This window comes from Pipistrellus kuhlii, unplaced genomic scaffold (genome assembly GCF_014108245.1).
Source record: "Pipistrellus kuhlii isolate mPipKuh1 unplaced genomic scaffold, mPipKuh1.p scaffold_m20_p_4, whole genome shotgun sequence".
NCBI classification, from domain to species: domain Eukaryota; kingdom Metazoa; phylum Chordata; class Mammalia; order Chiroptera; family Vespertilionidae; genus Pipistrellus; species Pipistrellus kuhlii.
This window is the reverse complement of record NW_023425540.1, coordinates 25,942,794-25,968,901: the sequence shown is the minus strand read 5'-3', so window position 1 is coordinate 25,968,901 and position 26,108 is coordinate 25,942,794. Positions and strand designations below refer to the sequence as shown.

Below are 26,108 nucleotides of genomic sequence, written 5' to 3'. Positions count from 1 at the left end.
GCAGAGTCCGGAGGTGGGGCGGGTCTCCAGGTGGGGCGGGTCCCTCCGGGCACGTGGTCTTCCCAAGGGAGGGCACCGCGCCCAGCAAGGGGCAGCGCTCCTGGGCCACCGTGGGCAGAGCTGGCCGGGGTCGCCGCCCCGCGCCCTAGGAGAGGCTCCAACTCCACCCACCCCCGTGGCCGGTGGCCCGACCCACCCCGCACCCCTCCTCCCAGAGGCCCAGCTCCACCCTCTTTGGTCCAGGGCCACCCCTTTCCGCCGGGTTCCAGCTCCAGGCCACGCCCACTAGGAGGCCCCGCCCTATCCCGACATGGCCACGCCCCCATGCCACCCCTGTCGGGGGGGGGGGGTCCCTCCGCGGCCACACTGCGCAGGCGCAGGCTAGGGTCCGTTTGAAAGCATGGCGCCGGCGGGCCCGCGGCTGGTGCTGAGTGAGGACAAGATCTGGGAGAAGAGCGGCCTGTCGCCTCACCACGACCTGGGTGCGTGCCGGCGGCAGGCGCGGGGCGCCGGCTGAGGGCGCAAGCTTCCGGCCAGATGGTCAGGATCAGGCCAGAGGCCGGGCGGCACTAGGACCGGACGGTCCGGGCCAGGGTCGTGAGGGGTGGGGGTCCCCAGGGGCACGTGTGCAGAGGAGGGGGTGAGGGATGGAGGCTGGGGATGGGGGTCTGTGCGGGGAAGAGGTGGGATGTGGGGGCAGGTGGCTGGGGGGTGAGGGGGGACGGCCTAACTGTAATGGTAGATTTGCCCATTTCTCCTTTCACTTCATGTGTTTTGGAGGTGTGCTATTTGTTGCAAACCATTTTAGGATTTTTATGTCTTCCTGTGGGAGTGACTCTTGTAGCAGAATACTTTGTGGAGACATCTTGCCCCGATCATTTTCTTTGTGGAGACATCCACTTTATCCGATATTAGTGTAGTCACTCCAGCTGTACTTTGGTGTTCGCAGGGCATGTCTTTCCCCATCTATCTACGATTTTATCTTTAACCTGCCTATATCATTTTATTTGAAATTACTTTCTTGTAGGTAGTGAACAGTTCATTCATTTTAATGCTCTCTCACAATTTCTGTCTTTTATGGTGTGTTTAGACCTTTTACACTTAATGTAATTATCAACATAGTAGGGCTTATGCATGCCATTTTATTATTTGTTTTCTGTTTGTTCTCTTTAAAAAAAAATATATATATATATTATTGATTTTTTTACAGAGAGGAAGGGAGAGGGATAGAGAGCTAGAAACATCGATTAGCTGCCTCCTGCACACCCCCTACCGGGGATGTGCCTGCAACCAGTGTACATCCCCTTGGCCGGAATCAAACCTGGGACCTTTCAGTCCGCAGGCCGACGCTCTATCCACTGAGCCAAATGGGTTTCGGCTGTTTGTTCTCTTTGTTTTTCTTATGTTATTCCCCTTTTCCTGCTTTCCCTGTGTTTACTTGAATATTTTTAGTTTTCTATTTTGATTTGTCTTTTATATTTCTGAGCATATCTTTTATATATATATATCTTTTATTGACTTCAGAGAGGAAGGGAGAGGGAGAGAGAGATAGAAACACATCTGGTGTGTGAGAGAGAATCATTGGTGAGAGAGAACCATTGATCAGCTGTCCCCTGCTCACCTCACATTGGGGATCCAGCCCACAACCTGGGTATGTGCCCTGATAAGAATTGAACTATCACACCCTGGTTCCTGGTCCAAAGGGTGATGCTTACCCACTGAGCTATGCCAGCCAGGGTGAGCATATCTTTTTGTGTAGCGTTTTTAGTGGTGAACATAAACTGAAACTTTATACGCAATTCCTGTTTTTGAGATTTTTTGATGATTTATTTTCAATTTAAAAAATAATGTTAAAATCTCACAATTTTCTCTCCTTAGCTGAACTTCAGTCATTATCTATTCCTGGAACTTATCAAGAAAAGATTACTCACCTAGGGAATTCTTTGATGAATTTAACAGGTCTAAAATCTTTAGATCTCTCACGCAACTCCTTGGTTAGTCTGGAGGTAAGTTTTAGGTTTGAGTTGTCTTTTTTTTTTTGTCTTTTTTTTTGTCTTTTTTTTAAGGAGGAAGTTGGGAGAGGTTGTTTTATTATTTTTTTAATCCCCTCCTGAGGATATGCATAGAAATAGGTAAGGAGAGAGAGAAGAAAAAAAAAACATCAATGTGAGAGAGAAACATTGGTCAGTTGCCTTCCATATGTTCCCCGACTGGGGATCAAACCTGCAACCGGGAATCAAACCGGCAACGTTTTGGTGCATGGGATGATGTTAAACTATCTGAGCCACTCTAGTCAGGCTAAGTTTGTTTTTTTTTAATATATTTTATTGATTTTGTACAGAGAGGAAGGGAGAGAGATAGAAAGCTAGAAACATCGATGAGAGAGAGTCATTGATCAGCTGCCTCTTGCACACCCCCTACTGGAGATATGCCCGCAACCAAGGTACATGCCCTTGACCGGAATCGAACCCGGGTCCCTTCAGTCCCCAAGCCGATGCTGTATCCATTGAGCCAAACCAGTCTCGGCCTAAGTTTGTTTTTAAAGGAAAATTTATTACTATTAGTGGCAGTAGAAAGTATATTTATAATTATAAACATATTGTTTTATAAATATGTCTATAATACTTGTAAACTGTATACTTAATGATTTACGTGTGCTGTTGTTTTTCTTGTGTTTACCATGAACTAGATTTCTTATGCATCACATTATATCTTTACTACTTTGCTGGCCAAAAGTTTTAACTCTCTGTTGAAGACAGTAGTATCTTTAAAGGAATAAAATCAAGTCCAAAAGACATGTGTGTGTGCCCATCACTTTCCATCCCTCTATCAGCTGTGTTTTTCTTCATCCACTTTCTGCACTGCGCCTCTGTTTACAGTCTGCCTCTTGGTGGCTGCAGGCCTTTGAATGGCAGGGCCACTGGTGCAGTCTTGCTGCAGGGGCTCATTCCTGATAAGTAGTGAGAAGTTACCCAGGTGATGGCAAATGGTGTATATAGAGAGGGGTTCTTGCCTTGAAAGAAAGGCAGGGCATCACTGCCCTGGATCATGATACTTTCAGCGCCCCTGACATGGGGGTCAGGGGTCTACTCAGAGTCAGTGGCGAGTTCCAATCCAGGTTGCACCCAGTGCTGGCTCATCTCTCAGCCTCCAATCCTCAGTTTTCTAATCTGTGAAATGGGAGCAGTAGTAGGGCTTACCCTGTAGGGTTGTGTGCATGTGGGATGAAGTTATTTGTGTAAATCACTTAGCATGGTACCTGCCAACTGTCCTTAGTAGACACAACTGTTTCGAACTTCCCTGAATAGTCATATCACTGTGTGCAGGACAGAAATTGATAGACAAGAACACATTTCATCTTTATGCTCTTCCTGTAACGTAAGTTCATTTGTTAAGTTGGTTGATCACTTTCTACTGGTGGCCCATTTTTCTTTGTGTTTTTTTGTTGTTGTTGTTGTTGTGTTTGTTTTAAAGAAAGCATAAACTCATTCAGCATTGTGTCCTGTTAACAGGGCATTCAGTACCTGGTTGCATTGGAAAGCCTCAATCTCTACTACAACTGCATTTCCTCACTAGCAGAAGTGTTCCGGCTCCACTGCTTGACTGAGCTCACGGACGTGGACTTCCGACTGAACCCTGTGGTGAAGAATGAGTCTGATTACCGCCTCTTTGTTGTGCACATGCTCCCGAAGCTCAGGCAGCTGGGTAGGTGTGTGCTCACACCCTTGCTCAGTTGAGACCTGACTGGTGTTTGGTACTGTCAGATCCATTGCACGTTGCTCTTCCCGAAAAGGGAAGTTACTTTCTACTCTGATGGCATGAGGCCCTGTATTACAGGATGGGTCTTGTAGGAGAGCCGCCTGGAAAGGTGGCAGGGAGCCCCGTGGCCAGAGATAATTGCCGGGAGACCAGGAGCACGGGCATGGGCTGGACTGCTCAGTCTCATTCTGGCTTTGCTGTCTAGCTGTTTGACTTAGCCCCGTTCCTGAACTTCTGGTGCCCTGTTTCCATGCATGGCCCCTGGGCATCGTCTCAGGCTCAGGTGGACAGCTGGATTCTACTGGCGTGGCCTCTACCTGGAGAAATACGGGACTAGAAGTTCATTGTGCCACACCCTCCCCCAGGTGACCGGTATTAGAGAGAGTGTTCTGTTGGCAGGTACCGCCACCATTTAGGCTTTTTAACCCATGTCTCTTAAAAATGGATCCCTGTGACAGCCTCACAGGCAGAGCTTGCAGGTTGCCAGCTGGAGAAGTCCATTTGGGAGGATCACACCCAGGGAAGCCACATCAATGCCTTCCCACCTGCCTCAACACCCTCCAGGAGAGGTCTTTGCCCTGAGCAGTGAGGCCACTGGCACTTCGATGCTCCCTCACGTCGCACTTCACAGGGAGAGAGCTGGAGCATGAGTCCAGGGTGCACTGACCATGCCAGTCATGGGGGAGGGAGGGAGGGGGCCTCAGACCTTTAGTCCTCTTGTGTAAAGTGTGGTGGTAAATGCTGGGTAGCTGCGGTGCAGGTATATCTGATTGAAGGGTGTGGTCATTTGCCCCAGTGATCACAGCATGTCCCTAACCTGCAGGCCCATTCACTTCTCGGAGCGGCTGAGGATACAGTTTAGGCATCTCCATCTCCTGGGTTCTGATCTAATAATACCAAAGTGAGAGCCACATCAGGCTAGCACTTGTCAGGGAAGACAGTGCCCCACACCTGTCCCTGGTGGTAAACACTGAGCTGCAGGCAGACCGCTGCCACTGTCCTGTCACTTCCAGCCAGTGTCTGTAGAAACCCATGTTCTGCATCTCTTGGCTGTGAGTGAATGTATGCACATCTCAGCAGCACATGCGTGTCAGCTTATCCTCTAGTCCCCTCTGCACTGCCTGGGCCTCGAGCAGGGCTGGGCTGTGGGTATGAATGACTGACCTCCAAAGGGTCAAACCTACTTAGAATTTCAATGCTTCGTTTAATTTTTAGATATTGGGAGGAATAAGTGCTTCTGTTCTAAATTTTGACTAAGTAATTTATAAATAGTTGAATTTGGCTCTTTTTCAGAAGCATTGCAATTCTTATGAGAAATGTTTGCAATCTTTAGTCTTAAATAATTTCTTTTGTCATAAAAGTTTTAGGTTCAGAATTCTATAATGTTTGTTTAGAGAAGGGAAATGAGAGTCTTGCCACATGGGGAAGATATTTTCAGACATGAAAAAGGAATGTAATTGAAATTCAAAGTCATTGCAGGACTGGGAGTTGCTGAGTAGAGGCCTCAGGCTCAGAGCACACATGGGACAGTTTACACTTATCTCTCTGTTTCCCAATTCTGAGGATCTGAGGATCCAAACACTCAGCTAAGATGTCTCCTCTCTATCTCACACCAGAGATTCTTAGTGTGCTCAGTGTGGCTCGAGAACCTCGTGCAGCCCCCAAAATGTACATTGAGGTGGGGGGGGGGGGGCCTTAAAAGGAGGTGCCTGTGTGTGAACTCGTCTGTGTATTTCTTTTCCTGTGGCAGTAGCCTGCCTCCAAAGCGGTGTCTGGAGAGAGAGCTTTGTGGGAGCAGGACAGTCCTCTTGGAATAAGCACTCAGCATCTGGTGTAGCCACCAGACCCCAGCACCCCTTTACTGGGTGTATCAGTGTTTATGGGGCAGCCCCGGGGGGACAGAGGTTTGGAATGAGTGGTGGCAGCCTGGTCATGTGCTGCAGGGCGGTGACGGGGTGCCGGACGGTGCACCTGCCTCATGGTGGTGTTTGCTTCTCCCTAGATGACCGTCCCGTGAGAGAGAGCGAGCGGAAAGCATCCCAGTTGCATTTTGCTTCAGAGGAATCACTCGACTCCACACAAAGCTTCCCAGCTGTTTGCAGAGTTGGAAGGTATGACCACGAGTGGTGTTCAGATGTGGAAAGAAGGTGCTCAGGCTTATCTATTCATAGAATGACTAGAAGTTATAAAGCTCTGTATTAACTAACACATGTTAATGTTTTTGTGCTCTGAACGCCACTAAAAGGGCAGACATGCAGGAAGAGGGAAGCAAAAATGCCCGGATACCAGCTGGGACTCAAGGAGAGAGGGGGACTGAGTCTCTCTCTGTTGTCCACGTTTTCTATAAATTATTTTTAATATTAAAATGTTTGTTAAACTGATACATGTAAATAAATAGCACAGAAGACTTGTGAGAAACAACAGTCCCCATTCCCCACTGCCCGGCCCATCCTCAGAGCAGCCACTTTTCATTCACTTCTGTGATTGTCTCTGCTTCCTTCCTCATCCCCGGACAATACAAATTAATTGCCATTTCTGGGTGTGCACACTTGAAGCTGGGCCTGACAGCTGCCATAGCCCCTTCCCCATCCCGTGGTGACATGGGACTGTGCCCTCCTGCATTCTCTGCTCAAAGCCTGTGGCCAGTGCTAAAGGCTCTGCTCTGGTGGGGCTGTGGGAGCCCGTGCCCTTTCCCCTCTGGCCGTCTTCATCTTTATGTTTAATTTCAGATTGTCAGGGCCAATAGTATTTAAATGTTCTAAATCCATAAAGAGTCTTCATGCTTTGTGTATGAGTTGATTCTAAAGGCAAAAGTCAATACACTGTTGACATTTCTTATAATGTGCTAGGATTATTCACTCCTCGTACACTATTTTGTTTTGTCTGAAAAGGTGTACACTCCTTGTACACTATTTTGTTTAGGAAAAGAGGAGCTTTCTGAACTTCTGTTCTTGAACAAACCCTAGTGGGACTCTGCACATACTGGATGGTGTGATGACATCACCCTTGCTTTCCATCGCCAGTTGTCCTGCTGGGTCCCTCCTAGACCTCATGTTAGTAGAGGCACAAGAGCCATTTCCTGCAGTTACATCAACTGCTCTTCCCAAGAGTCCTGTGGCTGTGTTGGCAGTGCATTCGTGTCCCCGCACAGGGTCTGCTCAGGTTGGAGCGAAGCACTGAGTTGGCTTTTCTTTGCAGACTGCACCACTCCAGAGTTAAGTGCATTGACCCCTCAGCCAAGAAGTGCTTAGTCATGGATGCGGATGACGAGGCAGTCCTGAACCTCATTGCCGAATGTGAGTGGGACTTGAGCAACCCTCCTAGGAGCACAAGTTCCAGCCAGAAGGAGCAAGAGGATGACTTCCATAATTCCCAAGGTACACTGCTCCACCCGAAGGCCCAACGGGTCCAGCTTGCTCTGGGCACAGCTGTATTTTTTAGGAAGCTTACTTTTAAATATAGAACCTTCATGAAGTACTGTGTACTTGTAAATATCAGTAATTTGGTTTACAGAATTATAAAAGAAGTCGTGTATTTGAGTATAGTCATACACTACATGGTGGTTTAAATTCTTCCTCACATCAATTACAGTTGTAGGGAGGAGGTAAAATGTCCACATGGGCAAGAAGGTAGCATGTCCTGTGGCTAGTGGAACTGACGTCTGTGTCAGCCACAAGGGGGTGTTCACTTAGCGTTAGGGAGCACCTAGAGCTCAGTCTAACGCGTTAGAACTTTAAACCTGGCAAGCTCATTGTGAAGGCTTCTAGTGCATGCATGAATGTCCTTACCTTGCCAAACACTCTTTCTCATTGGGACTTTTTATAAGCTTTAGCACCATTTCTTCTTCCATTATGAGTTTCTGAGAGCTTTTCATAAGACAACAACGGGCTGAGGTGTAAGTTTGAGATGAAATCCCAGGATTCACCTCCTGGCACAAAAACATCTGCTCCTTGGGTATCCTTGCCAGCTCTTAGATTTCCAGTCTTTTTTATTCTGGCTGTTCTTCTGAGTAAATATTAATATTTAATTATGGTTTTCATTTGTATTTCAGTAAAGTCCAGTTTATCAGTTTTTTCTTTATATGATTTGTGCTTTTTTTTTTTGTGCCCTGAAAAAAAAAATCTTTGTCCCATGCTCATGAAGATTTTCTCCTGTGGGCGTGTAGATGTCCGATGGTTCAGTGTTCCGGTCTGTGCTCCTCCATGCTTAGAGTGGATTTGTGACCGTAGTGAGCGGTGGGTCAGGTTGTCTCTCCCTCACTTCCACCCCGTATCCAGTTGTGCTAATGCTACTTGTTGAAAATACTGCCTTTTGTCTCATTTAATAACCCTGACACATTTGTTAATTCAGTTAACCTGATCTCTCTCTGGGTTCTGGATGCTGTTTTATCTGTCATCATGTCTGACTTTGTGTCGATGCCACACTGTCTTGACTCCTCAGCTGTATAGCGAGTGGTGGTTGTTCAGTGTCAGTCTTGCACCTGTTAGCACTGTTTGCAGTGATTGCTCGACTCACTACAGGTTTAGCGGTTGCATTATTGTTTTTTTAAAGTATTTTATTGATTTTTTTTCACAAAGAGGAAGGGAGAGGGATAGAGAGTTAGAAACATCCATGAGAGAGAAACATTGATCAACTGCCTCCTGCACACCCCCTACTGGGAATGTGCCCACAACCAACATACATGCCCTTGATCAGAATCGAACCCGGGACCTTTCAGTCCATGGGCTGACGCTCTATCTACTGAGCCAAACCGGTTAGGGCAGCGGTTGCATTATTAACTCTCTCAGTCATCTTTTTCTTATTTAATTGGTACACTTAATAGATATAGTACCCTATTAGAAGCTTAAAATGTAATTTTTAATGAACTAAAACTTTTTAAATGTTCTTTAATAAAATAGAATCCAGACATCTGGTGAGTCCTCACTTAGTCCAGCACCAGTGTGGGGACTCCATAAAGAAGGGCCACGAGAAGAGAAAAAGCAGCTCCAGAGGATGTTGTCCAGAAAAGAGGCTTCAGAACCAGTACTGTGGAGAGCTCCCGCCCCAGCAGGGAGACCAGCCCGAGACCTGCTGCTCCTTCGGACATCACGTGCACTTTCTCCCACTCCCAGGTATCTCACGCAACAACCGCCATTGACTCCTTAATCCGGGCGGTGGGTTGTGGTGATGACCTGCCCAAGTTGCCGGTGACCACTACAGAGCAGGGTATGGTGTTGAGTCCAGGTAACACACACCCCTATTATATTCTCTACTTTCGTTGTCCTGCTTACTTTTACCTTATATCCTGAGACTTCATGATGATGCTGTGGTGTATGGGTGCACAGGACCTTCATTTCTGTTGATTGTCAGAATTCATCATTTCACCTGTTCACAAAGGTGCATGTGCTTGACCTTTAGACCTCTTTATTGACCTGAAGTCCTTGTGAATTCCCAGAGTGAACACAGAAATGCTGCCACAGCAGAATAAGGAAGTTTCATATCTACATCATCCAGACCCCCTAAGTCAGCACTGACCACATTTGCACTGTTGTACCCTTGTCCCCACCCTGTGTGTGTGCATGTTTCTATGTGTGCATGTATAGATGTATGTGTGTCCATATGTATGTATGTACACTCTTTGTTAGCAAATGTGGGCAGTGCCCCCTGAGGTAGGGAGGGTCCCAGGAACTAAAGTTAACAGAATCTCCTAAAGGAACAAATTGTTGAGCCCTCTCTAATTTCCAAATTTTTAGGTTTTTACTCAACTTTGTTAAACATAATTTTGGCAAGAAAAGTATAATCATTAGCCAATTAATTTGTTAAAGTTATTATTCAGTCTTGTTATGCTGATGGATTTCCCGTATGTGCACACATGCATGCACACACAGTGCATGCACAGGTATACCTGTGCCCAGAGAACTTGGTCTGATGAGAGTTGTGTTCTCATCTCTGTTATAGACTGCATAGACATAGAGAACTCAACCTCCTCTTCTCAGACGTCATGTTTGTCAACACAAAAGGCGTTAAATCCTTTGCCTGGTATGGAAAAGTACCGGAAGCGAAGAATGCCCGGAGGGAGATTCCAGGCCCCTGCAGACCAGGAGTGTCTCAGCTGCCTGGAGGAGGGTCTGAGCAGGCAGACTGGCTCCGAGAGCAGGAGCGAGAGGACCTGTTCTCACCTGGAGATCAGGAGTGAGAGGACCTGTTCTCATCTGGAGTCGTCTGAGTCTGAAGAGCAGAGGCCCCACAGCACGAGTGGCACCAGAGAGGTGAGCAGAGAGCTAAGGATGCCTGGATGTTCTAGCTGAGGGGCTGCTGTGTCTTCTATTTTCAACATTAACTGTGATCCCAAGATAAATACAACTGTTCAATGCATGTTTCATTGGTGTTTGTCACCTCTATTTTGCTAGAAATGTGCTTCCATGCATTTTGACGGACATGGCAGGCTGGCTTCCCAGCTGGTCCCTGCAGGCTGTGAGTCAGAGTCTGCTTTTACAGAGGGCCTGGCTATCATCTGTTCTCACTGTCTAGCTGTCTGAATTGAGGGGAGAAAGGAAAATGGGATGTGCACAGGCTTTTCCAGTCTGCCAAGGGATAGCACCAGGGGCAGAGCTGTGTGGCAGATGTGCATACTCGCTGTAGGGTTGGGACTTTATAGGAGGGGTGCTGCCCAGGGCTCCCTCTCCTCTCGGCTCACAGCTATGGCCTCATGGTGGTCGTCCTTATGGAAAGGGCACCACCCATGCTCCACAGATGGAAGACAGAAATCTGTGTGACTGCACTGTGTCTACCCTGAAGACTTTGGCTCTGTATGCATGTCTGTCACCCTGGCCCAGTATCCAGATTCAGATTCTGCTGGAGGTGTTTGAGCCGAACACTCATTGGGCTGGTCTCAGCCTCAGTTCTAGGCAGCAAGGAGCCAGGCCTTACTGCTACCATGCTGTCCAGTTATAGGATATGGGCTATCCTGCCCCTGAGGTGAACTTGGGCCGAGCAGTGCTCCCTTGGCATGTGGTGTTAGAAGCCTTGTGTTTCAGGAACTGAAAACCTATGTCATGGTTTTGTTTCTATTGCAGGTGACTCCCAAACTGCTCTCAGCTGTGCCACCTGGGAAGGCTACCCTGGAGGTGGCACTCCTAGAAACACTCCTCGACCTGGTGGACAGGTACTGGAGTGGCTGCAAGTCCCTGCATAGCAACGAGGTGTTCCTGGGTGAGTTGGGAAGGGACAGTCAGCTCATCAGTTCAGAGCCACGTGTAGGCCCACCCTTTGGGTAGCATTGTGTTAGTGGGTACTTGCTCTCCCATGGGGTTCTGGGTTCCTCACATGCTGCACCCTCATCAGCTATCACTGTGGCTGCTTTGCTGCAGTGAATACCCTGATAATGTCCTCTCAGTAACTGGGGGCCCCCGTGAGGAATAGCTTTTGGTTTTCCTAGCTACTGGCTTTGGTGTTTGAGGGGATGCCTCGTTGCCTGGTTTTGTTGGAAGTGCCATTCACAGGTATTTGGTTCTCTTGGCTTTGTTTTCACATGGGGATTTGGAGAGGTTAAAAAGCTAATATTGTCTTCTTTGAGCTGGTATTTGCCGAGATTTCGATGGAAATTAAATTTTAATGAAAATTAAATTCTGAGGTCCAGGAGGACGGCCCCTCCCCTGAGAGGTTTGCTTCCACCTAGTGCCTGGGTACAAGAGCACATTGGGAACCCCATCACCCAGAGTCAGAATGTGAAACAGGGTGCTGCATCCCCAGTGAGACCCCTCTTTCCTCCTCAGTCTCTGCAGGGCGATATGCAGTGTCCCAGTTGGAGTGGGGACCTGCCAGCCCTCTCCTTCCCAAGAGACCTTGGGCCCTGCTTGAAGCTGCCATCCTAGCCACACCAGAGGCTCCTGAGCACTTCAGAATCAGGATCCCCAAGAATGCTGATCCCATAAATCTATACCCTCTCGTTAGGATAGCAGCAGGGCTGTTGAAGATAGTGTGGTGGGCTGCTTGGGCATTCAGTCCAGTCTTCCTAGTTGTAGTCTTCTCCTGAGGGGTACTTTTTCTCTAGAACAAAACGTTTTTTTGTTCTTTTCTGCCTCTCATCCTTGACTAGATGTAAAACAGCCTGAGTGAAGGTAATGTCAATGGTACCCTTATCCCTTTGCCAGTCTCCATGTCTATCTGTGTTTTTAAGGCATGTAGTGTGTGTTATTCAATATGTGTTGAACATATTTTGTTTACACAATCTCTTGTCATAAATGCAATAATAATACTTGATTTTTACTTCTAGCTCAGGCAAGACATATTTTGTCATCTATTCAAGACTTTACATCAACTCAGGACAGTTCGACAACTGCGAGTGAAGAAATCAACTACCTGACTCTTGAAAATAAATCTTTGCAAAATCACCTTGTTGAACAACAGCAGCAATATAGTGAGAAGATGAATGAGGTTGTGTCGGAGCTCAACAACACTCGGAAAGAGATGGTGAGCCACGCCCCTCCCATTTCCTTTTGTTCACAGATGGGGTGAAAACATTGTTTTGATTTCACACAATGAGGGGGGATGATTCTCCAGTCTGCACTTCCCTTTACCCTTTAGTTGCTATCGGGCTACAGCACTGGGGCTCCTCTTCCCCTCCAAGATCGCAAACCCTCCCCACAGGTTTTCCCCATCTGAGGAACTCTGGCCTGACTTTGTAACAGCTATTTGCAGATGGAGGCATCACCACTTCTACCTCTTTTGACTGGTTGCCTTCTCTTCTAAGAAAGGGTTAGTGAGAGAAAATGAAGCTGGGCTTACAGTGGGGTTTTTGTGGCCCCATGTTCCCTGGCCCAGGTTCCCCGGACCTCTGATGAGAGAGGTTTCACTTAGCTGTGTGATCCTTGGTTTCTTGCTCCTGTCGTCCTATTGTACTTGAGGAAATTTCCACCACCAGGCGGCACCAAAGGGCAACTAGTGCCAGCACAGCTGGGCCTACTAGTTGATCCTAAGATGATGCGCTTGTCTTTTGTAACCTCACCATAAGACCATCACACAGAAATGTCTACGTTAAAAAAGAAGAAAGATATCAAATTTACAACCTAAACTTAAACCTCATAGAACTAGAAAAAGAAAAACAAAGTAAACCCAAAGTTTACAGAAGGAAGAAAATAATAAAGATCAGAGCAGAAATAGAGAATAGAAAAGCAATAGAAAAAATCAACAAAACTCAGTTGGATTTTTGAAAAAATATATATACAAAATCCACAAACCTTTAGCTAGACTAAGAAAAATAAGAAAGAAGAATCAAAAATCAGAAATGAAAGAGGAGACATTAAAATATATGCCTCACAGCTGATCGATGACTCTCTCTCGTCGATGTTTCTAGCTTTCTATCTCTCTCCCTTCCTCTCTGTACAAAATCAATAAAATATATTAAAAAATAAAATAAAAAATAAAATATATGCCTCAGAAATAAGTAAAAATCAGAAAGGACTACTATGAATGATTATATGCAAACACATTAGATAATCTAGAAGCAATGGATAAATCATAGAAACATGCAACCTACCATGATCGTATCAAGAAGAAATAAAACCAACAGACCAATAACAAATAAGGAGATTGAGCAGTAGTCAAAAGGCTCCCAAAGAAGAAAAGACCTGGCCAAATGGCCTCACGGCTGAGTTCTACCAAACATTGAAAGAAGAATTAATACTGAGCCTTCTTAAACTCTTCCAAAAAATAAAAGTAGAGGTAACACCTTCAAACTCCTTTCATGAAGCAGCATCACCTGATTTCAAAGCCAGACAGACACCACGAGAAAGAAAACTACGGGCCAGTATGTTTGATGAACACAGGTGTAAAAACCTTCAATAAAATACAAGAGAACTGAATTCAGTATCACATCAAGAAGATTATTCACCATGATCAAATGGGATTTTCTCCTGGAATGCAAGGCTGGTTCAACATATGCAAATTAATATACCACATTAACAGATTGAAGGATAAAAACCACACTATCATCTCAACAGGTATAGAAAAAGCACTTGACGAAGTTCAACATTTACTCATGATTAAGAAAAATAACCTCTCAACCAAATAGGTAGATAAAGAACATATGTATTTACAACATTTATTCACCCTTTTAAAAAAAAAGGAAATCCTGTCATTTGCAAGAACATGGATGGTCCTTGAGGTTAAGTGAAGTAAGTCAGGCAGAACAAACTGTATGATCTCACTTACATATGGGATTTTAAAAAGTTGGAGGGAAGCTACCTGCCCAGGTGGACCATAAAGGCCTGGGATCTGCCGGTGCTCTTGCTGTGGCAACCATGGGGCCTTTCTGGAGAGGGAAGGGCTCGAGCAGCCAGCCACTACATCTGTTCCCCTCAGCACCAGCGCTGAAGCACATTCCTCACTGGAGAACGTGGGAAGCCCACCCCTCACCAGGGAACATGGGAAGGTGGGTGCTCCCTTGTAAGCTGGACTACCCCTTTTCCTGTCCTCTCTGAAGGACACAGGCCTGAGCCTGCTGACAGAGGAGATGCATGCATACAGTCATGTGCCACACAACAACATTTCAGTCAATGCCAGCCTGCACATATGACAGTGGTTCCATAAGATTATAATGGAGCTGAAAAGTTCCTATCACCTAGTGATGCCATAGCTGCCCTGATTTAGCAAAAAGGTTGTAAAAATCACCAGGGGTGTGGTGATATGGGAAACAGCTTTAACCAAGGTGTGCCTGAGGATGACATTGGGGAGCTCCTAAAGGTGGTGCTGTAGGACTGACTACTGAGGAGTTGTTGGAGCAGGAACAGGAATGCATAGCTGAAGAAGAAGCAAGAGAAAAGGAGAAGATAAAGAAGAACCCCAAGAAAATTCACAGTGAAGGGTTAAGCAGAAGCTTTTGCAGACCTTAACAAGCTTCTTAAAAGGTTAGAAAACATGGGCCTCAACACCAAAACTTTTTCATTAATAGAGAGAATGCTCATGGTGCATTGTCTGCTTACAAACAAATTATGACAAAAGGAAGCAAGCTGAGCAAACCACCCTGGTCGTATTTTACAAAGAGTGATGTCCTCAAGTAGAGTCTCAGGCAGGTCCGTCAGGAGGTGTTCCAGAAGAAGGCATTGTTATCATAGGACATGACGGCTCCATGCCTGTTTTTGTCCCTACAGAGCTTGTGGGACAAGATGTGGACATGGACAACAGTGATACTGGTCATCCTGACCCTGTGTGGGCCTGATGTGTGAGTTGGTGTCACAGTTTTTAACAAAAACGCTTAAAAAATAAAAACAAACCAAAGATATTTTTTGCAAAAAGGTCTATTAAGGATATAAAGAAAAAATATTTTTATACAACTGTACAGTATGTTTGTGTTTTAAGCTACGTGTTATTATAAGAGTAAAAAAAATTTAAAAAAATTTAAAGTTTATAAAGTAAAAAAGTTATACTAAGTTAAGGTTATTATACTATTGAAGGGAAAATATTTTTTGTAAATTAGTGTAGCCTAAGACACTGTGTTTATAAAGTCTGCAATCATGTACAATAATGTCTCAGGCCATCACTAACCACTCACTCACTGACTCACCACAGCAACTTCCAGTCCCGCAGGCTCAGTTCATGGTAAGTGCCCTACACATGCATACCATGATCTCTCTTACACCATATGCTTACTGGACCTTTTTTTGTTTAGGTATATTTAGTCCCACAAATATTACGTGTGTTATAGTTGCCTGCCATTATCCAGTATAGTAACATGCTGGACAGGCTTGTGGCCAGTGAACAGTGGACTGTACCACCTAAGTTTGTGTACACAAAGTGACAAAGCACCGCATTTCTTAGGACATATCTCTGTTGTTATGTGACAAATGACAGTACAGCTTTTCACATTGTGATTCAGAATTCTGATATGTAAAAGGAAATTATTATCTGGTTATTTCAAAGGATTTTATTTAATTTTCTATATGCATCTTGTTGAAATTGATTTGTCATTTTAAAATGTATTGTTCTGTGACCTTAGGATGACATGCGAAAACATTTAGACAAAACTTTGGAGGAGAATAGTAGCTTAAAGTCTCTTCTGTGCAGCATGAAAAGAGAAGTAAAAAATGCAGATGCTTCAGCTGCGTTAAATTTGCAGATCACTGGTGAGTATGGTCTGTTTGGGGCCACTACTTGGTGAAATGTATGTGTTCAAACACTCATGAAACTTATTTTAATTTATTACCAGAATTCAGAACCAGCAAAGAATGTAAAATGGGTATTGGAGCCCACACCCTTGGGTGGTCTGAGTTGCTCTGGCTCATGAATGATGCGCGTGCTTGCCCATGGCACACTCAGGTCTATCTGGAAAGAGAACTGTGCCTGAGGGAGAGGCGCCTTTTTTGTGGGCTCCGACAGGTCCTCACTGCTCCCGTCCTCTGACTCCTTGGGAGCTCAGGGATCATCCCATGGCTGTGGCGCCATGGACCATGGTGCCAGCCTGTCTGCCCCTGGCATGTGCAGGGCACCAGCCTTCTGCTGTCACCGCAGGCGCAGTGGCCTTTCTCCTTGATCACTGTGCCTTCCAGACCCAGATCATTTTCATTTTTCTCTCTTCACTTCTTTGATTCTGTTTTGCCATTTTACAAAAGTCCACTCTCAGTATCTCAGGTTCAGATACTGGGCTTTAGAATGAAGAGGTGTTGGTGGTATCTGTTTCCCATGGTAACTTTCTCTGGATGAAATGGGGTCTCTTGAAAGTTTTAATTTCACTGAAGAAGGACAGGTTGAGCATCTTTTCCCATTCTCGCCTCTCAGGGATCCAAAGGCTTTTATTTAAAGATTCAGATAGTAACTATTTCAAGGCCTTACGTGTGGCCTCTGTCCCAAGTACTTACTGTGGCCTTTGTCACATGAATGCAGCCACAGAGAGTTGCCCTGGTCTGTCCTTGTCCATTGTGTTTACTGGGCTAATTTATTGAGTAGTAAGAGTTGTTTACAGTCTTTTCTTCTTTAAATTCTTTTTAAAGAATAGTTTATTGATTTTTAGAGAAAGAGGAAGGGAGAGAGAAAGAAACATCAATACAAGAGCACAATATAGATCAACTACCTCTTGCATGTCCCTCACCAGGGATAGAACCCACAATCCTGGCATGTGCCCTTGACCAGGAGTCTAACCAGCAGCCTCCTGGTGCCCTGGACGATGCCCAATTAATTGAGCCACACTGACTAGGGCTGAATTTTTATTTTAAAAATTCCCCCTTTGTATCTTCTGTTTCTTTGAGATGTCATTGGCATGTTCGCTGCTCTTGTGGTTCCTTCTAGTTCAGCCTTCATTTTGCCTTCTTGCCTGAGCTCAGCCACCCCCTTTCTAACGTTGTCTGATTCTGATTTTAGTTCATTCTGAAACCGTTGTGGTTTTTTCTGTTCTGGGTGTGGCTTTTGTTGTGCTCATATCATAACCTGTGTGGGGTTTGACCTCAGTACATCTCTATTGTTCATTGTCAAGTGAAGTCTGTTCTTAATTTCTAGAAGGAGCAGGGCAGACAGCTACTCGAACTTCAGATAAATATGGTGGCCTCCTTTGCCCTGGACCCCGCTTCATCTATTTCCTCAGAATGGCCCTGTTCTAGAAGGGACTAGGCAGGTCAGCCCCAAGGGGTCATGGGTGCTCCAGCCCCTTCAGACCACAAAGGACACCTCCCACTCCACTCATTAGAAGAGACTGAACCCCCTCATACCAGCCCTGTCCCCTCGTTAGCCTACAAGGATTTCCCAGGAAAACGGGAACTGGGAGGTGCTCTGTCCTCAGGTCAGCTTCCCCACTGCTGAGTGCTGCACCCACACAGACATGGAGACCATGCAGGGCTGTGGCTGCCTTGTTAGGGGTCTTGAGGCTACCTTATCACCAAGTGCTATAATGTTGTCTGTGGGGTTCTGGTCTTGTCATCTAGTTAGTACACTTGGTGTCAACTAGTGTAGGGTTCTGCGCTCTGACTCATGCCACCATTGCCCTCTTTCCAGAGGCTCATCATGCCCTCTAGGGAGGTTTGGATGGACACAGATTCTGAGTAAGGTTTTCTTTTCTTTTTTTTAATATATTTTATGGATTTTTTTTTTTTTACAAAGAGGAGGAGAGAGGGATAGAGAGCTAGAAACGTAGATAAGAGAGAAACATCGACCAGCTGCCTCTTGCACACCCTCTACCAGGGATGTGCCCGTAACCAATGTAAATGCCCTTGACCGGAATCGAACCTGGGACCTTTAAGTCTGCATGCAGACCGACGCTCTACCGCTGAGCCAAATCGGTTTCGGCCTGAGTAAGGTTTTCATGTCCAAATGCAGGAGGACGCCCTCCATTGCTGGGATGATCATTGTGAGAGGGACCCACTGTCAGTGTTGGCATCCCTTTGCCCATTACCTTCCCACGCTGGCTTTCTCAGTGTCAGTCTTGTGGTTTGGCAGTGGCATGTCTACATGTGGAGTTATTTGTATCCTGGTTATCCTCGGTTTGGATTTAGGAGCCCATACATAGTAAATTTCTCCCCTGACCCCTCCTGCCTTGAGAAGGAAACTCAGAGAGAGCCAACACCCTATAGATGGAATATAGGCACATGCTCTATCATTGCTGGACATGGGACCTGTGGCCACAGTGGGCTTCTAATCGCTGCCAGTCGCTTCTCCTGAAAGCCTCAGGCCCTCCCCTTGCCAGAACTTGACGCCCTGTGGAAAACAGGCCCTGAGGCCTACCTCTGTCATCACTCGCCCTCCACAGGGGTGGGTTCCTCGGGGATATCGCAGGGCAGATCCCCGCAGCTTCGGCCCCGAGGAGGGAGCCAGAACCGGGTCCTTGGGTAGATGTGGCTGAACGTGTTCACCCCTGTCTTTGAGTTCCTTACAAAAACTGATCTTTTTCTAAGCTATATTCTTTTTCTTGTGTCCCAGGTGCAGTTTAAACTCTAGAATTGTTTTAATATTCTAATTGTACAAATGAATTTCACTAAATAGTACTTATTTTCTTTTATCAGGGCTTCAAACGAATGTGAAGAGGCTCTCGGATGAAATTGTGGAATTGAAGCAGCACCTTGAACATTATGACAAGTTCCAGGAGCTCACGCAGATGCTGCAGGAGAGCCACAGGTACGGGCGAGGGCGGGAGTGGGGCATGGAGCCGAGGCAAGGGAGGGTCCAGGAGCTCACACAGATTCTGCAGGAGAGCCACGGGCTGCGGGGGGCTGTGGAGCTGAGCAGTGGAGGGTGCAGGAGCAGCAGCTGCTGGTAGCCAGTGTTCTGGGCCCACATGTGTCGCTGTGCTGACTTGGCACTTCTATGAGCTTTTCTCTTGCTGCAGCATTCTGAGAGGTGAGAGGCATGTGAGTGATGGTGAGTGATGATGCGAGCGTGTGTTCCCTGAGAGGTGGGACTGAACTGAGACTAGATGGAGCTGCAGAAGGAAGGAAATGAGACACAGTCACGGTACAGGGAAGAGGCAGGCAAGGCACGGTCACTCCCTGGAGCCCTACGGCCCATCTGTGGCAGGTCACAAGGTGTTGGCACCGTGGGATTAATGTGGACAAGGCAGGGTGCAGAGCCTGCAAGTGCAGTCGAGTGGGGTTCACAAGGATGTGTGCACTCTGAGCCTCCGCCTGGTCAGTGGCTGTCTCTGTGGTCCAAGCAAACCCGTGCTTGTCAGTGGGGAGACCTGTATGGAGAAAAATGGCCCTGCTTTCGCCCATTTCTTATGATGCCCCAAATGTGCTTGGGTCATTGCTAACCAGGTGAGTAGGGAACTTTGGCAAAATATAACAGCACTTTCTTTCTGAAGTCCCCTCTATAATTAAAAATGGTTAACAATATTTAAAAATGAGGATTTTTCAATTGTATATTACATTGTTACAATGTCAGGATTTTTTAACTGGTCCTTTGTATTTGACTGGGAATTAGAAATACTTCAGTGTTGAGCCTTCCCTAGAATAGAACATTGTTTTGCTGGCCATAGACTGTGACAAGTCTTTTCAATAAACCATGCATGGCCAGAGCATTGAGGGATCCATCTATTCATGCTGAGGTGGATCCATTCCATGGATGCTGCCAGTGCTTGCAGGGCAGGTGATGGCTGAGGGTTTGAGTCAGACCTGGCCCCACCTGGTCTGGAGGCAAGGGGCAGATGGGTAGTTGCCAGGAGAGATCAGGAGGGGACAGGTCTGAGGGGACATGGCTGGGGCATGAGGGGTCAATAGCAGGCTTGGCCAGGTGAGAGAGGATGCTGCTGGAGAGGACAGCAGCAGAGCTGGGACATGGCTGCCCTGTGTTCTCTCCAGCTCCCTGGTCAGCACCAATGAGCACCTCCTGCAGGAGCTGGGCCAGGTGCGGGCTCAGCACAGGGCCGAGGTGGAGCAGCTGCACTGGAGCTACAAGGAGCTCAAGAAGACCATGGCCCTGTTCCCAAGCAACAGCCCCCGCCTCAGTGGCAGCTCCAAAACCTGACCTTCCCAGTTGTATGGTGTGCACATGTGTTTTCTTTACCTGGCGTACGGTACTTGTTGATGAGAGTTGTTTCTCCTGTTTGCAGTTGTCTTGTGAGTTCTGAAATATATTCAGGGCCCACAGCTCACTTTGCTAAAATATTCTAAAAAGACAGGATTAATCCAGGCCATTCACATGTTTTGAGACAAAACACACTGACATGTTTTAAGACAGATTGTTAATTTTCATCAAATGTCTTAAGATAAAGAAAATCTTGTGTTTTTCTGCCTAATGTCAAAGAGGACTATGTATGATGATTAAAGAAAAAAATTTATTGTATAATAAGCAGTTCTTATTTAATAAATGAATACATTGTTCTAAAAGTGGCTCTTCATAAATTATAACTGATTTTTATCATTGAATTATTTTATAAAACAAGCTATGTACCATGGTTGGTGAGCAGAAAAAAGTAAGTTCCGGGACTTAATAAAAGTAATGTTTATAATGTGGGAAACATAAAAATAAAAATGTTTTGTGATATTAACATCCTACAGTAAAAATATCTACCCAAGTTTTGGCTCTCTTTTTGCTTACAGTGATTTTTGAAAATTAGGTCATAACGCAGCATAAAATTATATTTTTTAGTTTGAAAACTTTATATCATTTAATATTTGCTTTCTTTAATAAAACAAAGTAATTTTTTAGAATGATGTTTAATTAAGGAAGAAGAACGGGCCTTGGAGAAGATGCTGTGTGTAGCTGTGAGGGCCAGGACTCTCTGGGGAAGTCAGAGGGGCATCAGGTCTCCCCCATAGAGGGGTCTCTGGGCTTCAGTTGTCCTTCCATTCACCTGTCTGTCTGGTCACGGTTGTGTCCAGAGCATCAGTTTTTATACTTAGCCAGGAAATGTGTTATACCAAAGTATGGGGGTGGAATTCCTTGTCATCAGATCATTTTTAGACTTATTTATTGTTAATGTGGTTAATTACAAAATTTCTAATGTAAAAATCACCTTAAATTTTTGGAGTAAGCACAACTTAGTAATGATGGGTTTTCTTTTACAGATACATTGTTATATTTAGTTTGTTAATGTTTTGTTTAAGATCTTATACACCATTTAATGTTTAACTTTGGGTAATTTAAATTCTCTGTTCCTCGATTTCCTCATTTGTAAAATGGGGTAACACTGGTGCCTGCCTTATAGGTTGCTGTGAAGATTATATGATTTGTTATAAATGTTCTAGGACAGTACTGACACATAATAAGCATGATGTAATCATTTGTGTGGTGGGCCACTCTGGTCCTTCCTGTCCCTCGTGACATTGCCAGCTATGTCACAAGATCAGGAAGCCTGTTTCTCTTCTGCTGAAGAGACCTCTGCTTGACCTCAGCTGGACTTCTTGTGAATGAGAAATAACTTTTGTTGTGTCTAGTCACTAAGATTTGGGAGGTTTTCCACTATAGTTCGTAGTTATTTACCTTACATCATAGAACTATGCAGGCTTTCCATTTCTTTTTCAGTTGGTTTTCATAAATTATGAATCTCTAGAAATTTGTTTCATTGCCTAACTTTCAAAATTTTTGGCATAATACTCAATTTTTTAATATCGTTTTAATAGCTTCAGCATTTGAATTTGTGTCCCAATGGCAGAGATGTAGAGGCAGTTGTGTCCCTTCAAGTAAGACCTTGTTGTGCTGGTGGCCTGGGCTCTGTGGGGCCTGGCCCTCCTGCCATGGCGATCACCTCAAACAGGCTGTCTCCAGAGAGAGACCTTGTTGGGCTGGCGAGACTTTGTCAAGTCTTCATTGTGGCCTGGAGGATTCCCTGCTCTTGTGTCCTCTCAGTAAGATGCCAACTGCTCAGCATCTGCTTCCTGTGCCCAATGCCCACTCCGCTCGGTCATCGTCTCCTTGGTTGTTTGAATTTTATCTCTTCATTAATCCACCAGAAGTTGGTTGAGTTGACTTCATTTCATTTTCTTTTCTTTTTTTTTTCTTTTTTTATATATATATATTTTATTGATTTTGTACAGAGAGGAAGGGAGAGAGATAGAGAGTTAGAAACATCGATGAGAAAGAGTCATTGATCGGCTGCCTCTTGCACACCCCCTACTGGGGATATGCCCGCAACCAAGGTACAATGCCCTTGACCGGAATCGAACCCGGGACCTTTCAGTTCCCAAGCCGACGCTCTATCCATTAAGCCAAACCGGTTTCTGCTTCATTTCATTTTCATTTTCTGCTCTTCCCTTTCCTTTTTAGCCATGCTGAAATAAATGATACACTTGGCTTAAAAGCATTATTCTATCCATTTTCCTGTTCTGTGATTCTATTGCTTTATCCTCTAATGGAATTGATATATTTTAGTTTAAATCTGTTATTTAAACTAAAATCATTTTGTGCTATTCAGTGCCTTCTGTCAGTTTTTCCCTTGCCACTGTTGCTGTTTTTAGATTTTTATCATTTAGCATTTCACCTCTACTAGTTTGGAAGCCATGCATGTTTCAGTTGTATTTTTACATGTTCATATTTATTTAATCAGCTCTTTCATGCGCATTTGCTATCATACAGCAGCCATGATCATGGGCCCCCGCCCCCCAAGGATCGCTTCTGGCTCACATGCGATACTCTTTAGTCATTTTAATGAAATATTGTTAATCCCACAGAGGATATTTATATAATTAGTCACTATGTATTTGTAGTTATTTACTATTTATTCTTTATTTCACTTTCCTTCCTCACATCTCAGACATTACACCTGCAATCACTTTCCTTCTGCCTTTGTAGTTTCTATACATGTCTACTGGAGGAAGTTCCCTGTTATAATCTAATAATGCTTTTATTTTATCTTTATTTCTTGAAAACTATTCTCTGGGCTGGGATTTCAGATTGGCAGTTATTTGATGATGGCCTTTCTGTTGGGGATGCAGAGTTGCTTGTAATGTAGTTTGTGTCCTGTACCCCTGGATCTAGACACACACACACCCATCTCCCCCACTCCCCCACTCCTCCAGGGCTGCAGTAGATCTCAACCAGGCCTCTGACATAGCACGGGGTTGGGTCAGTGGTCGCCTAAGTGAGGAGTGAAAGACTCTCTCTTGGGTGAGAGACAGGAGGCTCTCTGCCCTGGAAGTCCTGGCTCTGCACCCCCACCCAGGAACCCCTCCCAAGGCCTGTCCCATGTTAGATGTTGGCGCCCATGTTATTGCCTGTCCAGACCATACACTTTGAGGATAAGAGATCCACCATTTAACACTTTATTTATCACTTTTGACAACAATGTTAACAACAGCGAACACATGAGGAGCGTTGTGCGGACAGACATTAGCTGTTTCACTAAAGGTTTGCAGACCAGGCCTTGACAGCACCCCCATAGCGGCTCTGAGCCTCGCACTCTGAGTGGGGGGGAGCGGGGCCCTTCCAGCCCCAGGGATGTTGCTGCTGAATGCCATTTAGACTGTCTGAGTCAGAACACCCATGACATTGACGTTACTGTACCCATCACTCTGATACAGTGATACACTCAGTACTCCCTAACAATAAGATGGTGTAAAAATATATTGCATGTACATATAAATTGTATTTCCCTTTCCTGAAAATCTTAGTACAAACTAGTATATGATCACTTTCAAGTTTATTTTAAGTTGTGCAAGTTTCCTTTGTTTGGCTTGGTTTGGTTTTTCAAAAGTCTAAAGGAAGAGAGAGGGTTAACTAAAGCATCTCCAAGCACAGCGACCACTGCCTGGCACGTCACCACACTGGCCATGCCCTCCACGTGCCCACAGACGCAGGCAGGCCCCGGAACCACCAGGTTTCATTAAGCGTTCAGCGGTGAATCAGTGGAAGGAAACTACTCAGGGTGATAACTTCACAGTTCAGCTAAATTGTCAACCTGTACGGTATCGAACAGGTGACAACCGAGCGCCCCCATAGGGTGTGTGCTGCAGGACGGGGCAGCCAGCTTGTGTGTAAATACCCAGGAGGGAATGAGCACAAGCGGGTCCTCAAGGGCTCACCTGGCAAGGGCCAGATGGTGAATAGTTTAGGTTTCATGGGTCATGGCATCTCTATCAACCCCTGCAAATGCCAATGTCGCTGCAAAAGCAGCCACAGACGTATAGAAGCACACGGGCGTGGCCTGTGCCATTAAAACTATTCACAGAAATAGGCGATTGTACTGGCCCAGGGTGTCGGTGAGCCTCTGCCTGCTGCCATAGTCTCCGTCCACTCAGACGGTCAGACGGCCACTGGCCTGCCCGGAGCTCTCAGCCACTGGGACACAGCGGCGAGGAGCACAGACAGGCAGCGAGCCGCGCCAGTGGAAGGCCTCCGCGGGCCTTTCCCCGAAGGATCGGCATCCGCTATAATTTTCATCTGTCTCAAAACTCAAGCCAGAGAATATTAAAGGTGTAAAAATACTCCAGTATAAATATATATCTTACTATAATATTTTAAAATTATGTAATTTGAACTTCAGTTTTGGTAAAGCTAACTCTATTCCTGACTACTGCCCAGTTGTGTTAAATAGAAATAAATAAATATTCTGGTATAATCGGTGTTCTCAGATACACTCCTACTGTTCTCTGCTGATGTTCGGACACCGTCACACTGACCCCTCCCTCCTCCCCAAATGCATCCCGAGAGTCCTCCCTTGGAATGCATCCCGTATCCCGGGTGTCCTCCCTCGGACACGGCCTGTCTCCGGGGGTGCCTGCTGTGCAGTTCCTTCTGTTCACAGATAGACGTTTAATTTCTATGTGACTATGGTTAGAAGCTGACTGGCATTGCATAAAAACATGCAGCACAGACACACACTGCCTACGTAGTCACAATATTCAGATCCCGGTGGAGGGGCATGCACGTGTGTCAGTTTTGTGCAGTGAAGTAAGAGTTGAGAGGCTACACCCAGATGCAATGATGCATTCACCAGGCGATTAAAGGGGCAGAACGGTGAATACTGAGTCCGCATGACCTAGCCCTTCTTCCTCCTCCTCCTCTGACAGAGAGGGGAGGGTGGATTTCCAAAGCTCTACTTTGACTGGAGAACCATGAGTTGGCTGGGGACGGGCAGGGGACACGGGGTGACGGCAGTGCCTGTGTGGCCGGCGGGACCGTGGAGCTGTGGACAGACTCCCGGCCCGGGCATGTGGGGAGTCGGGCCCAGGGTGTGGGGCTCTCCCCTGCGTTTGGGTGGGCGGGGACAGGGAGGCCACCGACAGGGAGCAGCTGTGTGCACTTGATTTCATTCAGAAAACCAAAAAAAGCTGCTGCCATCTGGGTCAGCAGAGCCTTCTGACATTTTCCTCAGATGTGCGCCAAGGGTTTCCTATCAAGTAGCTCACCTCCACCAGCCTGAAGGTTGAGGTGGGTGCTCCGCGGCCAGGGTTGCCTGGTAGGGCCATGGGGGTCCAGTTCTGAGGCGGCACCATGGGAGAAAGCACGGGCTGCCGCGGGGTCGGAGGACACACACGTTGTTTCTTTGCTTAGACCCCATTTCCCAGGGTGCTCCGGCAGGCTGGCCCTACATGGGGGCTGGAACCTTCATGTGGAGGCTGTTCTTGCCTGAAGGCAATGCTCTGGGACAAGAGACCTGGTTCCAGGCACCTCTCTCCAGGGTCCAGCAGGCAAGGAAGGGCTGAGAAGGGCCTGCATCCAGGGCAGGCCCAGGTGACATCTGTCTCTGTGGGCTGTGGTGTGGGGAGCCTTCGCCAGCGAGCGTGCTGTAGTGGCCGAGATCCTGCCGATTCCAGTGTCTGTGACGAGAGGAACGGGGCTGCTCGGGGGCAGGAGACCACGGCATTCCCCCGTGGCAGTGCCGCCAGGCATGGGGAGAAATGTGGCCACAGAGGAAAACATGCCAGCACTGGAACACGAGGACCGTGGTTTGTGATCAGCTTATTGTCAAGAAACACTGCACGTTCGGTTGTCTTCAGACACATTTTCGACAG

The 26,108-nt window shown here is 46.2% G+C and overlaps 1 protein-coding gene and 1 long non-coding RNA gene across 6 annotated transcripts; one reads left to right on the top strand and one right to left on the bottom strand.

Annotated features, from left to right (window-relative positions):
• The first annotated feature begins 358 nt into the window (after positions 1-358).
• Positions 359-20,427, top strand: CEP72 (centrosomal protein 72). Of its 5 annotated transcripts, XM_036411218.2 has the most exons (13): positions 359-482; positions 1,879-2,006; positions 3,513-3,705; positions 5,762-5,870; positions 6,958-7,136; positions 8,658-8,870; positions 9,697-9,923; positions 9,957-10,007; positions 10,815-10,950; positions 12,014-12,210; positions 15,734-15,860; positions 18,723-18,834; positions 20,016-20,427. In XM_036411218.2, the coding sequence occupies exons 1-13, from the start codon at positions 401-403 to the stop codon at positions 20,179-20,181; spliced, it is 1,920 nt and encodes a 639-aa protein (XP_036267111.1). In that variant the 5' UTR covers positions 359-400; the 3' UTR covers positions 20,182-20,427. The 5 variants fall into 5 exon arrangements, 3 of the variants coding, with proteins under 3 accessions (XP_036267111.1, XP_036267110.1, XP_045427803.1); XR_004983182.2 differs by having other exon boundaries at positions 9,697-10,007; positions 15,802-15,860; positions 20,016-20,151; XM_036411217.2 differs by having other exon boundaries at positions 9,697-10,007.
• On the bottom strand, positions 9,474-10,048 carry LOC118703905. Its single transcript, XR_004983186.2, has 2 exons — positions 9,941-10,048; positions 9,474-9,907 (listed from the first exon to the last, which is right to left on the bottom strand). It is a non-coding gene; the product is annotated as an uncharacterized LOC118703905 (long non-coding RNA).
• Positions 20,428-26,108: the final 5,681 nt, after the last annotated feature.

Excerpts from the sequence above, each read along its gene's own strand:
- CEP72 (XM_036411217.2), top strand. The coding sequence starts at position 401 with ATGGCGCCGGCGGGCCCGCGGCTGGTGCTGAGTGAGGACAAGATCTGG. Across the intron at positions 3,706-5,761 it reads CCCGAAGCTCAGGCAGCTGG|ATGACCGTCCCGTGAGAGAG; the intron begins GTAGGTGTGTGC and ends GCTTCTCCCTAG. Across the intron at positions 12,211-15,733 it reads ACAACACTCGGAAAGAGATG|GATGACATGCGAAAACATTT; the intron begins GTGAGCCACGCC and ends CTGTGACCTTAG.